The sequence below is a fragment of the Prenolepis imparis genome, unplaced genomic scaffold, assembly GCF_030444845.1.
Source record: "Prenolepis imparis isolate NDT839.2.m4 unplaced genomic scaffold, iyPreImpa1.0 SCAF_9, whole genome shotgun sequence".
NCBI classification, from domain to species: domain Eukaryota; kingdom Metazoa; phylum Arthropoda; class Insecta; order Hymenoptera; family Formicidae; genus Prenolepis; species Prenolepis imparis.
The window spans coordinates 8,906,270-8,920,607 of NW_028141167.1; the positions used below are offsets into that span (position 1 = coordinate 8,906,270).

The 14,338-nt window shown below is 34.4% G+C and overlaps 2 protein-coding genes across 3 annotated transcripts in view; one reads left to right on the forward strand and one right to left on the reverse strand.

Annotated features, from left to right (window-relative positions):
* The window catches only part of Mmp2 (Matrix metalloproteinase 2), a 167,648-nt gene that overhangs the window by 138,079 nt on the left and 15,231 nt on the right, over window positions 1-14,338 (forward strand). For both annotated transcript variants that reach the window (XM_083047112.1, XM_083047110.1), the window contains exon 7: window positions 550-708. In XM_083047112.1, the coding sequence (XP_082903238.1) occupies window positions 550-708 (159 nt within the window). The remainder of the gene's footprint in view (window positions 1-549; window positions 709-14,338) is intronic.
* LOC145941181 (uncharacterized) lies at window positions 5,656-9,225 on the reverse strand. The gene is made up of 3 exons (XM_083047114.1): window positions 9,021-9,225; window positions 7,580-7,828; window positions 5,656-6,976 (listed from the first exon to the last, which is right to left on the reverse strand). Exons 1-3 carry the CDS (start codon window positions 9,083-9,085, stop codon window positions 6,697-6,699), a joined length of 594 nt encoding a protein of 197 aa, XP_082903240.1. The 5' UTR covers window positions 9,086-9,225; the 3' UTR covers window positions 5,656-6,696.

The following is a 14,338-nucleotide window of genomic DNA, read 5'->3' on the forward strand; positions in this document are numbered from 1 at the left end:
AAAAAGTTGAGTATTATATTGAGGTTAATTTATACATTTTGTTTTATAAAACCACTATATTTCCTTCTTGATTCTCAGGAAATGGAGAACACAAAAAATGTGTTCTCCAATTGAGCTAATTTTAATACCTTCGTAAGAATTAAATTTAGCTCTCTGAATTTAATTTTCAAATTTTTTTTAGATGTTTTCTGATTAATATAAATTATATAAAAAATATATAACGTGTGCGTGAGATTGATATCAATAAATTTACGCCGATACAGCATAAATTTTATAACTGATTCTTATTTCACGAAGTAGAGTTAATGCTAATGCATCGCTACATGCTTCTCCGCCTTGGCGAGCTATTCGGCCAGACTATGTAGTACGTAAAAATTCCGCAGCCCTGCGAATCTGTATGCCACCCTTCTTGTGTCGCATTCCGCGCACACATGCGCGGAATGCTCACAGGTATTGCGGTTGACATCAATGCGCGTGAGTGGGCGAGGTTGCTAGGGCATATACCATGCAGATAAGCGAGTCTTGAATATCTCTCCTCTGTTCTTTCAGGCACCAGTCTGTTCGCGGTGGCCGCTCATGAATTCGGTCATTCCCTGGGACTGGCGCACAGCTCGGTCCAGGGTGCGCTCATGTATCCTTGGTACCAAGGCTTGAGCCCCAACTACGAGCTGCCAGAGGACGACCGGCACGGGATTCAGCAGATGTACGGTGAGTGCTCTCTCTTTCGTAACATTAATATTCACACTGGATCACGTTAATTACACGGTATTTAAGTAGCATTAGCGTGCCTTCTATTCTTTTTATCCTGTGTCTTTTATTTATTCTGTAAAAAAAAAATATGACTCTTCAAGTATTCTTCTCTTCTGTAAAAATTCTGCACGCCCCTTTAGAAGATTAGATTTAAAATAAAATGCGGCAAATCTATACTTAGAAAATATGAGCTTCGAATATCATTGCAAAGTTAAAAAATCCAACAAATATATTAATATTTATGCCATTATCGATAATGAGCTTAAAAGAGGAAGCAGAGATCAGAGTTATTAACAGTTAAATGTAAGCGTATAAATAATTATAAATTATTATTATAATATTAAAATTAAATATATTACTATAAATTGAAACAAGCGAAAACAGGAGCAAGAGTAATCCCGATCGTTATCGTAGGATTATAACGTCTATCGACTGCTTCATCTTTCGAGCTTTGTTCGTACATGTGGCGAAAATCGCGCGAGTGGTTTATCTCGATCGTAAAACTCTCGGCGAATGGCAATATAGTACTAGCAGATTTATGAAAGGGATCCGTTATCAGGCAGGGAGAAAATCGAGCGGCATGGGTTAGCGCGGCATTTAAATTTCGGAATTTCGGGCACGCTATCATAACTGCAAGCGTTAAAGCGATGCTGTTGCAGTCGCGACATAACGCTAGCGTGTTAGCCAGCAATTGAGAGTATATTAGAAAAGTTGGTTTTTTTTCTCCCTCTCTTTTCCTTTTCTTTCTTTACGGCCCGGCGAGTTCGCCTAAGAGCATGTACAGAGTGATTTACGCGGGAGGTATGTAGGTCAAATCTTTTCATCAAATTTCTGCATTGCCAGCTATATGCATTTGATAAATGGAGTTAAATGTATATAAATATATATAAGATATATAATTTTAATATATTAATAAGTATAGTGTATATATATGCACACTGGCGGATCCTGGGGAGGTTAAACCCCCCCCCCCTTGCAAATTAAAAGAAACAGTTTTGCTGAATTTGTTTAAAAAATATAAATAAAGAAAAACAAACATTAAAGAGCTATCGACGTCAGAGGATCCGCTATAGTGTATATATATAAGTATAAGATACACTGTAAATTATACTCATTACGCATTTAAGGAGTTAAGTATAGATCAAGTCAGACATAGGACGAAATGATGAGATAATTTCGTTGCACGAAAATAATTAGGTGAAATTCGTTATATCTATATAATATATATATAATATATATTATATCTATATAATATATATTATATAGATACAAAGAATTTTGCCTAATTATTTTCGTACAACAAAATTATCTCATTATTTCGTCCTATGTCTGACTTATTCTATACTTAATTCCTTGAATGCATAATGAGTATAATTTACAGTGTATCTTATACATACATATTGTATATATTATATAGATATAAAAAATTTCGCCTAATTATTTTTGTGCAACGAAATTATCTCATCATTTCGTCCTATGTCTGACTTAATCTTTACTTAACTCCTTGAATGCGTAATGAGTATAATTTACAGTGTATCTTATACTTTTATATATATATTTTTTTTATATATATATTATATATATATATATTATATATAAAAGTATAAGATACACTGTAAATTATACTCATTACGCGCATTCAAGGAATTAAGTATATATTAAGTCAGACATACGACGAAATGATGAGATAATTTCGTTGCATGAAAATAATTAGGCGAAATTCTTTATATCTATATAATATACATATATATATATATAATATATATATATATAAAAGTATAAGATACACTGGAAATTATACTCATTACGTATTCAAGGAGTTAAGTAAAGATTAAGTCAAACATAGGACGAAATGATGAGATAATTTCGTTGCATGAAAATAATTAGGCGAGAAATTCTTTATATCTATATAATATATATATACACTGGCGGATCCTAGGGGGAAGGTAACCCCCCCCCCCCTTTGCAAATTAAAAGAAAGAGTTTTACTGAATTTGTTTAAAAAATATAAATAAAGGAAAACAAATATTAAAGAGCTATCGACGTCGCTGATTTTGGAATAAAAGCTAATCATGAAACCAAAAATATTAAATAAAATAATTTTGCAAACCCCTCCCCCCCCATTATCGACGTCAGGATCCGCTAGTGTATATATAAATTCTATAAAAAAAGATACATTTACATGTACAACATTAATGCTATTAATAGCAATAATAATCTTCTGAAATTAATTAGGATTAGATAAAAAAGATAAATTTTTAAATATATATATAAACAAAATATAATTTTTGTTTATATACTTGAAATTAAATAAGATTCGATAAAGAGCTAAATTTTGAAGCCAATACAGATGTCAGGAACAATTTCGGGAAGCCTTGTTTCTGTCGAAATTACACGAACTATTCTCGATAGGTACTATAATTGTAGCGATACATACTATAATTAGAATTACTCGTGTCATTTCATCTCGCGCAGAATTGTAACTTGAGCATATCAAATTGCTTCGACTGTGCAGTCATGGGAAACAGTTTAGTTATATTCACTCAGTCGAATTGCGTGGAAATTTACAATACGGGGTGACGAAAATAGATGTCAAACTACTTAATATATATATATTTACCAATGTATATATATTATACATTGAAAAAAATAGAGATATCTCAGAATTGCTGTTTTCACGTCTTTTTTAGCCTTTGCTATTCGTTTCGAGCTTATCATGAAGTATAGCTCAACGTCGACTTCAAGAGAGTAGATTCAAACACACCCTATATATAGCTCCTTAATCGAAATCATAGGCTCCGATATGCCGGAAATTTGAGTTTTGGGCTAGGATCTACATTCCGTATAGTTTCGCAGTACATAAGCCACTTTGCAGTCTGACGACAGAGTAAAGTTAGCTTTTCAGTAGTAAACTCGTTCGATAGTCAGCCGCCTGCATAGCGAACTGCGGTTGCGCTCGTCAAATATATAAGCAGCCTTACAGCGTTTCGTGCACGCACGTTAGGTATAAAGAATTTAAACAAAATTTGATTAAACGCATAAACGAAAAATAAACATAAAAAAGTTGTTGTTCACGTGTTCGAACATTGTTTCTTCGTGTTAAAATAATCAGAATGCTTCTTCTTTTGCACGGATCTCTTGGATATTATTTTAAAATATCAATTCCATTATTTTTATATATATATTTTTTTAATTTTTTATATTTTTATTATTATTTTATATATTATTTTATATATATATATTTTTTTTTTTAATTTATTGTATTCTGATATAATAAGATATCGAGTAAAGTTTCATATCGCTTTTAAATAAAAATTCTTCAATAATTTATTGAGAACCAAAAGATGACAATATAAAAAACGAACAATTCTTTGATATAAATAGAAATGTTCTCTTTCTCTTTGCGAAATATGTCTTGATTTCTCTGACAGCGTTACAGCCAATAAGACCGACGATAAAAGTGATGCATCATATGCTTTATATAAAACTGTTGGAAGGTTGGAAAAACGAGACAAGAACTAGTTTCTGGCGGTTATCGCGATGTTTGAAAATAGAGAAACTTTTGACCTACTATCTTTATACGGCTGACTTTATAACGTTGTGTAGCAAGAATGTGAGTATATTACATGCGCGAATAAATATACGTGCGACGTTTTCTGTCTTGTTACGCAAAAATAAATCTCGTAAGAAGTTTTGCATATGAATTTTTCGAATCTTATCTCGTTTTTTCGAGTCCGAATTGTTCGCATTATTACCTATTAATATTACTTTCTTCCTCGAAATTTCACGAATTTCTTAACATAATTAATTATGAATCAGCTGATTATATATGTGCCACATAAAAGTTATATCTTTTTCCCTCGTTTGCTTATAGCTTAAATGATATATTATGTGTATTTTTGTTTTTCATATTTTTATGTAGTATAATTTTTTATAATTACGATATACGTAATATATTTAATTATACATTATAAATTATCTCTTATTGCTAATTCGCCCAAATAATTTTTTTACGTCAAAATTACCGCTATAATTTTCTCTTCAGAAAATTATCGATATTCGGCCGGTTTTTTTTTCCCTCGAAGATGATGTCGAGGTGCAAATCATCATCACGGGTCTCCGATTATATACGAGAACGCATCGCGCGATGATGCACTGCCGTTCTCGTTACGGGCCGTCCACTCTTCTCGGCTGTGTTACGTACGGCCGCGGGTGAAATGAAACGTGAATAAAATATAACGAATGACCGAGCTTGCGCGCCCTTTTATTCGCCCTTCGTCATCCCGCGGGGATGGTACCGCCAGGGCTGGTGATTTAGTGTACTGCGTCGGAACTTCACCGGCGTTCTCTCTCTCTTTTTCTAGAAAAGGTCGCGAATCCATTTCGATTCTCCTGTCTCTTCCTCCTCCTGCTCCCTTGCTTGTGCCGGTGCCGTTGTTATTCTCGTTTTCGATGTGTCTATCAGCGTTATCCTTCTTGATCTTCCTGTGCGCTCGGTTGTTTCATGCCGCACTGCATCCGCTACAATTCCGTATTCCGTACAAGAGGCGAGCCAACGTAGTGGAAATATGATTTTTATTCAACATGTTTTCGAGAAACGTTTACGAGCATATAAAATACACAATTTTTACATTCATACTCGACCCTTTAAAATTAGTAGCCTTTTATTATCTATGCATAGACAATGATACAAAAAATAATTACTAAAGTACGAAACTCCACGAAATTACAATTCAATATATGCTTATCTTATTAAAACAATGTATATTGTATATACATATTGGCCCATATTTTGGATCTTCTTTTATCGATAAAAACGCTTTTAAGCAAACAGTTTCTGTAACAGAAACTATATACTTAAAAGCGCTTTTATTGAAAATAGAAGATCCAGAATATAGGCCATTATGTATATTGTATATATCACAAGAAATTTAATATTTATATAATTATATAATTTATTAAATTTATTGCTATCTTAATTAATGCATTATTAATATTAATTTAATAAAATTAAATTGGATTAAATCCAGTTTAATTTAATCTTAATTTAAATTAATACTTAACAATAATGTATAAATTACGATTAGTAATTATATCCTGTATTAATAATATTGAAAAGTAGATAATATCTATAGAAGTAGCGCACTTAAAGATAAAAAGAGGCATTGCTTTCATTCCTTGTACAACGATCTTGCTCGCGTATCGTTCTCACGTTTACTCCGTTTTCGCCCCGATATATTTTCTCCGCTTGTGCCGTCGACGGTAAACGTATTACGCGCAGCACGTACCACTGTGTCACGCGGAGAAGAGAGCACAAATGCGAGTATAGGCTCACATTTGTCTTCTCTGAAAGGATCCGCCATCGATGAACGCATTTGCTTTCGCTGTGGCGCGGCGCGTCGTCTGGTTGTGCAGTCGCATTGTCGAATCCAAACAGCGACAACCACCCAGCCCAGCTTTGTTCACCACAATAGAGAGAAAGGGAGAAATGTGGATCTTATTCGCGCGCGAACGTAATTGCGGCACTTCCCTATCCGAGTGAGCCGTTTGAATGTTTCGCTTTGCCATTCGTATACGTGACGGCAAATGGATCGATCGTTTCGAAAATAAGTCCAAGAGTTAAAAGGGAAAAATAATGAAAATACAATTTTATTTTAATATCTAACAAAAGGCAAATTTCTCTTTGCTCTTTCTCAAAAGAAATAAAAAATTTTTAAGTACTGATAAAATATTTTCAAACTTCAGGAAAATTTCATTTTAGTTCTCAGAAAGTAAAATCGTAAAAAAAGGAAGTTGTAAACTTTAGAAATTGTATTTTAATTCTTTAAGGAAACCTTATATTTTTATTAATCGCAAGAATTTCAAAACTACAGGAACTTCAAGACATTATCGAGTTAAAAAAAAAAATTTATACAAACGCGTGTAAATGGTATTTATAAACTTAATTTAACGAGATCTTTTGGCAGCGATTTTACTCTTGTTTCGCGTTTTCAGCGCGTTCTTCAGTTTTAAAACAGTCGCATTGAGTTGGCGAGCATGAGCTTGCAGATGCTTTATCTTTTCGTTATCCTCCTTCAACTCCTCCATCGCCACCTCCCAGACAATCTTTGCCTCCGCCGGCACCTTGGAGATCTCGTCCCAGTTGACGTTCTTGAGAAAACGTACGTACTTGATCGGCTGTGTCTTCTTCATCTCCTCATCCGATAACATGTGAATACGCCGTCCTCTTCGAAAGAAAAACAACGCGTTTGTTGAACGTATCAGGGAAACTCGAAATTCGATTAACGCGACGTGATCGATGTTAGAAATCAATCGTTATGGGTTGTTTATTTAATTCCGGGAAGAATTAAATACATCTAGCCAAGTAATTTAAATTACGATTTCATATATTTTCTCGGATAAGAGACTAAGTAAATTCTGTATATTTCTTTTTCTCTGCCTTTCCCTCTCTCAGGCACAAACTAGGTATGCAATTTTTTTTACGAAATCTATTCTTTGTAACGACATTATAAACGCGTTAGAAATATAATTACACTTTTCGCATTTAAATCGCATTTAATTAAATATATATTTGAAATTTGGAAAAAGAAAGAAGGAGAAAATAATGACAATTTGCAAGAAAACGTAATAAATGTAGTTAAAGGGACAGTTCTCTTCTCTGAGCTTTTTCTACAGTTTCATTATAATATATAAATAAATATCTCTCTCCTTAATTTTGTTTATATTTTCATCAATATAATACACGAAAATTTACTCTGTGGCTCAGTCAGTTACGAAATATCTCATTTTATTTTCAACATGAATTATTATTATAAAATTATTTCCTTACTTTGAAACAGTCGGTCTTGTGATTGGCACGACTAATTCGGTTTCCGATTCTTCTTGCGGCCGATCTTCTTCCGTTGAGAAATGTGGCTCCAGTTGTAAAGTCGGAACAGCGTTATCCATTAGGCTTGAGCCTATAAAACAACTTTGCGAGAAATGACGCGAACACAGTGATGATTTAGCAGGCACTTCCGCATTAGTTTTGCCAATTGCGTCTAGCCATCTCTTCCGATGATCCTCATTCTCGGGAAAACTGAAATAGAAACACACGAATAGAAAAGAGACAGCACTAGTTTTTACATATTTTTATATCTTTGAATATTCTCTCTGTGATTTATATAACGACCTTATTCGTATAAATTTATAAACATTCGAAGCAGAGAAAGAACGAGAGAGAGAGAATCGATTACAATTGAAATTATATTTATATATAAATACAATTTGAGTGTATACACGTATTTACTCCATATACATATTTATGTATATAAACATTTATATGTATTTTACATATATTTATTTTAATTTTTCACAATTTTTTGTTAGAATATTCTAACAAAAATCTATATTTTTGGAATCTCGATAAAACTCTCCATGTAATGAAAATATATAAGATAATGCTATCGATATTTATATAATCATCATTATTTATCACTATTTATAATTACTCATCATAATCAATTTAAATAATGATTGTTTTAATGATGCATGTATGTGTTGTTATACTATAAAAAAACTTTTTAAAAAAGAGAGAGTCTTTTCTACTTAATATTAAAATTTAAAAATTTAATACGAATTTATTTTAGATGAATAAAAAATATGGGCTTAAGATAAAAATCTTTGGAAATAAGCTTTTTAATTTAAGAAACTTAAAAACCAATAATTATGGAACGTTAGTAAATTTACAACTGTCATCTCTGATAATTTCATTCATAATCAGTCGATCAATCTCATTCAATCATCTTAAAAAATTGTATTAAATCAAATTAGAATAACAACAGGAAATACATCAGAGATAATACATACAAAAATTACGTGAAATTATCACAATCTGGACATTACTTATCTCTCTATATTATTATTTATACAAGACACACACACACACTTACATATATCTATTAAACTTTATATGTATTGGAATGCATACTGGCATTTAAGACATCAGCTGAGAGAGATAGCTCAAGCGTAGATCACTGTTTCTCTCTCGATATACAGTCCGATGGAAAAGCTTTTCTTACTTCTACGAGCAGAAATATTCACGTTTGATTCTAATAAAAACTCCGATTGGAAACTTTTTACATGGTTTGTACAAAGTTTCCAATACGCATGCGTTTAAAGAACAAAGGCATGCGCTGGAACGTTCTCTCTTTCTCTTTCTATCTCGGTTGCAGTTTTTCCATATCATATGGAGAACGTATATTCAAATATGTCACATATAAAGTTCTTACGTGTGGAATGATACGTCGTGCGCATCTTCGGAGCGTTGCTCGCAGAGAATGCAACTCGTTGCCATCTCGAGACTCGTGCGACGCACCAACGGCGCTCTCGCAACTGGTGTACAACACGAGCAGGCACGAACTGACAACCCCACTAAAGTGAGAGGTTCTTGGTACTCGTTGTCCTCGTTTCGCACTCACGCCATTGGTCGTCGTCGTTGCGAGATATCGAAACTCCGATACTGGGAACTGGCGCGATATTACGAACGGATGTTTCTTGAATACAACGATGAAAGAGGAAAGAAAAAAAGAGAGAAAGAAGTCCATTAAAATTTTTAATGTTTCCTATTAAAACAGTGATAAAATATACAGCGAGATACAAATAAATTAATCAATTGTAAATTAATTAATTATCAACTTTGAATCTTGGAGATTTAAAAAAAAAATTTCTATGAACATTAGATCTGATCTAGATCTAATAATTAAATAGAAAAAAATATCTGATTTTACGTAACGAAATATTTAGAATGCAAACGTTTAATAACTTGAGAAAATGATTATATCCTTATGATACGTCGCGAAATTCCGTTCTCTGAATTATTTTAGCCTCTGTGTATGAATCGTGAAAAAAGAAAAATAGACCTATTTTGTTTGTATACGTATTCAAGATTGGATCCAATCTCTGCTGAAATCTCACTCGCGAAAAGCGATCCAACTAACGAAAAAACGGCGGAGTGGTTGCCTGAGAGATCGCACATTTTTGTGTGAATAAAATGATAGTCCCACAGGCATAAAGATTGGCCGCGTAACTTTTGCGAAGGGAATAATAAAACCGCGAAGCGCGCGCGATATATACGTGGGTCGCGTGAAATATTTATGACATTTGTGCTCGCGCGAAATACAGAGTTTTCGTTCTCTGGTATGGTGGATGGAACCACGAGTGTGGAATGAAAAAGAAGTTTAAAAAAGAATACATCGTCGATTGTGTACGTGATCATTCCGCGCATTTCTCTCTTTTATTTTTGCTGCAACTCACGCTGCATTTTCGCGAACTATTTGCAGTATCAATATTTGAATCGCGCGCACGTAGTAAAAAATACATAGAGTTTCTGGCGGAGAAAAACATGATGGATGAAATGGTAAACGTTGTCGCAGGAATGACGACAATTGTGATCGTTTGTCTTTTAGAATTATAAATGTTTAAGTATTTCTCCGACTTTCGGCGAACAAAGGCAAAACGAGAGAGATCTACGCAAACCTTGAAGTTTCGAGCAAGTTTTCAAGGTGAAAAGTAAGGTCAAACTCTATTAATAACTTTTAACCCAGTTTTTTTTTTAAGTGCTTCTTTTTTCATGCTCCACTTATGATGCCTACATATTTACTTGCTCGCAAAACACGATATATATATATCCTTTTTTCAGGACAGAATCTCATAAATGCATTTTTGTGCATTGAAACGAATCTCATTGCAAATCGAGACGATTCTATGAAAAGAATCTTTATGCTACATATTTTATTTAAAAACGTTAAGGTATAATATAAAATATTTCGGCTGAAACGTTTCCTCACAGTCATAGTTATAATCAAAGAAGCTTTATTCCAACATACGATGACAATTGAACACATTCTTTTTCCCTTTTTTTGAATAAGAAATTCTAACAACTGCATTTGCGAGACAAACAAAAGAAATGCGCGATCGCGAATCGATTTTCTACAGAGTTATTGCCACTCGTGAAATTACAAACGCGCGCTCAATTTATGAATGACAAGTGCGGAGCGAAGGGAGTGAGGTAGGTCGTGGCTACTACGCGCGTACGCATGGCCGATTCGCTCGGTCACATGAATGAATCAGCTGTTCGCTCGCGCGGCCGCGCGCCTTTGCTAAACCACTATCGGTTAGACAAGTCGCAGCGAGTTGAGACGAATCGCGTATGAAAGCCGAAAGTGAAGCACATCTGACCATTTATTTTCGATTAATAATTTTCGCGTGATATGATCGATTAATTAATTTTGTAATTATTAAATTAGCGCGAGAAAATAGCACACGTATATTCTGTTTCTCAAACGGAAATTATTGTGATGAAAATAGCGATATCTCCTTGCGCAGGAAAATTGTAGTGAATTGAAACATATCGCGTATGAAAACTAATTATTAACATCATGCTTTTCAGCGAAGAATGGCAAAGCAATTAAAAAAAAATTATTGTTAGAGAGCTATAAAATTCGTATAATAAAAGAATCTTTCATTTCGTTAAAATAATTAGAGCGAATATCTAAAGGAAGATAAAAAATAAAAATGTTAGTTATATTATTAATCTTAGAATTATAAGTACAAGATTCTTTTTGTTTATTATCAGTACTAAAAATTTTTATATATCACGTAGAATTTATATGTATATGTATATATTTATTTACATAATATCTTTCTGCTAAAAAATAAATCTATGCAAAGACGTTACGTGGAAGCAATTTAACTGACAGTACTCAACTATTCAACTGAAAATAAAACGGAAAAGTACATAATGGAGAAGTGCGTCGAGAAAATTCCGCGGCGCAAAGAGACATAGTTGGCCGTAATATTTCTTAAAAGAATCTCTCGACGGTGGATCGAGAATGAACTCTCATCCTAGCATTTCGCCGGGATGTTCTCCAGTTTGCGTTCTCCAGTTTCGCATTCCAGTCGTGCGATGAAATTCGCTAGAATTCTTCCCGCATGATTTTCCGCGCGGTGACCGCGATTTTTGTTTCGTTTCTTTCTTTCTCCTCCTTTCTCCCTTTTATCTTCTCTCTAGACCAGCGGGTTGATTGTTTACGCCAGCCGTTTTATCCTGCCGTCATCCTCAGGAGATGAAAGCGAATGGGATATCGCCCTCATTTCCTCTTTCTCTATTTTTTTCGTCGGATTACGCGAGAGAGCTGCCTGTGTCACTTTCTTGTTTCCTTTCTTGTGTCTTCCTTGCTTCCTCTCGCGTAAAGAAAAATGTGTTCTGTCGATTGCAACTCGTATCAGCGAACAAGATCTCGTTCCAAAGTCTGTGTGCCATCGATGATGTGTCCGCTTCACCGATCGCGCTGTTGTATCGTAATAATGAAACCTTGTATCTCTCTTTAGCGATTTTTCCGAGAAGTCGCACAAAGGAAGAAGATGTATCAGAAAATATCGTTACGTTCTTTTCCTTCGATATTGCGATTTTCACAAGTTTTACGTTGAGCTCTACATATAATTATAGTTTTATCACAAATCAATAATCCTGTTTCTATGTGAACAGATTGACAACATCGTGTGATTTTTTATATACTCTCGAATGTTTATGAAGTATAAAATTATATTATTTTCTCAGTGTGCGTATTTTAATTTTTTAAATTTATTTTATATTTATTTCTTATTCATTTTATTTGACATATTTTTAATATTTACATTAATCCTTTGCGCAACTTGTAATAATAGGTAGGTATTTAAGCGTTGTAGAACACTTTATAGAATATTTTTCCTCTCATTATTATTCTCTACCTTTTTATACAATATTCCGCGAGAGAGAAAGAGAGAGAGAACCGTCTTCAGAACGCGCAATAAACCTTATCCTGTTTTATTCCTCTCTTTCGTGCCGCTTTATTACTATCGCTAGAGTGATCCGCGTTTCGTAGAGAGGAGGAAGAAAAATATATTTTCCACGGCGATGTGCGCTAAAGAAACACGCTCCAGATGAAAAAGCTCCTCCCGCGAGGAAACTCGAGAGCGGGATGGTCATCAAAGTATCATTTGGATCCTTCAATTATCATCCCCGCGCCACCATCCCGGTGGAACCGCCTTGTTATTCGTCCACATGGATCTTGTCTGACATTTTCTTGCATCCTGCAACCTTGTTACATTCAAAAGTTTTTGTTCTCGCGGAATATGAGATATCGGGATCTCTAATTTTAGCTCTTTAAAAAGAGAAAAAAGATTTTAAATATACGCGTCAAAAAATCTGTATACATATATTGTCTCTCGTTAAAATTCTTTTACAAAGTCAACAAATTTATAATTATTATAATTATAAATAATACAATGAAAGGATAATTTTAAAATAGCCTGGTCTTTTACATTCGGATCGTCCAGAAATTATCAATGATTTTCGAACGATGGTATTTATCTCGTCGTTGGTTACAGAAACACTAAATGAGCATAGGTTAATCATATTAAGACGCGCTATTTTTAACACCAAAAAGAGAGAAAAAAAGGGAGAGAGAAATAATAGAGAACAGTATTTCGTTGAAACATCGCTCGTGGTTTAATTTCCTAAGTGCACGCGATAATAAAAGCCTGCGCTGATAAATAACTCAATAGCGACAAGAGCGAGGACGAGAGGAGGCTGAATAAATAGTCTCTTCTCGATCAGCCAATTATATCTATCGATACCAATTATACATTTCGCGTTCCTTTTCGATTTCCCTCCCCTCACCCCTCCATCACACACGTCCTTTATTCTCTTTCTTATCTTCTGCTCGTTGCATTTCATTCTTGCTCCCATGCGGCCGACCGCGGTAATTTATGTCCGCTGCGAACTTTCGCAAAAGCTCCCTCGAAGGATTCCTTAATCCCGCTCTGTCGAAGCTCCAAGTAAGAGAAAAGCGGGGAAACGAGTTGCAGTTGTAAATGGGGGAGGAAGGAAGTTACTGCAAACTTTGCCGATATCCGTGTACAGGCCGGCGCGGTGACAGCGTGCTTGGAAGTGGAAAACTTGAACGACTGTTGTTAAACGCGACAATTTCTTTCGCTCCAACTCCGTGACCTCGAGATATTTGCAAGTATTGTAAAAAGCGTATTCTCAAAAATATAAGAAATTCAATTGGATTTTTCTTTTGACAGTTTAAATGATCTTAGCATTTATATATATTTATTTAAACTTTTTTCTCGTACAAGCTTATCAGACTAAAATTTCTTAATCAATATTGATTTCAATTTATTTACAATTTTGTCTCTTCGATGAAAAAAAACATGATGTTTCTGAATCGCGATAAAGCTAAAGTTGAATTCTTGCGAGTGAGATCGAATCGCTCGATTGGAGAGGGCAAGGTCGAAAAGAGAAGCGTTATCGTATCCTGAAGTTTACAAAGTTGAAGGAAACGGTAGTTTCAGCTACGAAATACGACCGAAGTTTGCGACGCGATGGGGGTCAAAATCGAGAAACAGCGCAAGCTACAACGCAATATGGTCGTTTATTCTAGACACGAAGGCATTAGTGTTGAAATGAGGTCTCGCGGATAGAATCGCGATGTTTCCTGACCTGCCCGGTGGTTTATGGACAACGGGTATGAGACGATCTCGTGGTGTCACGTCAATTGGACTC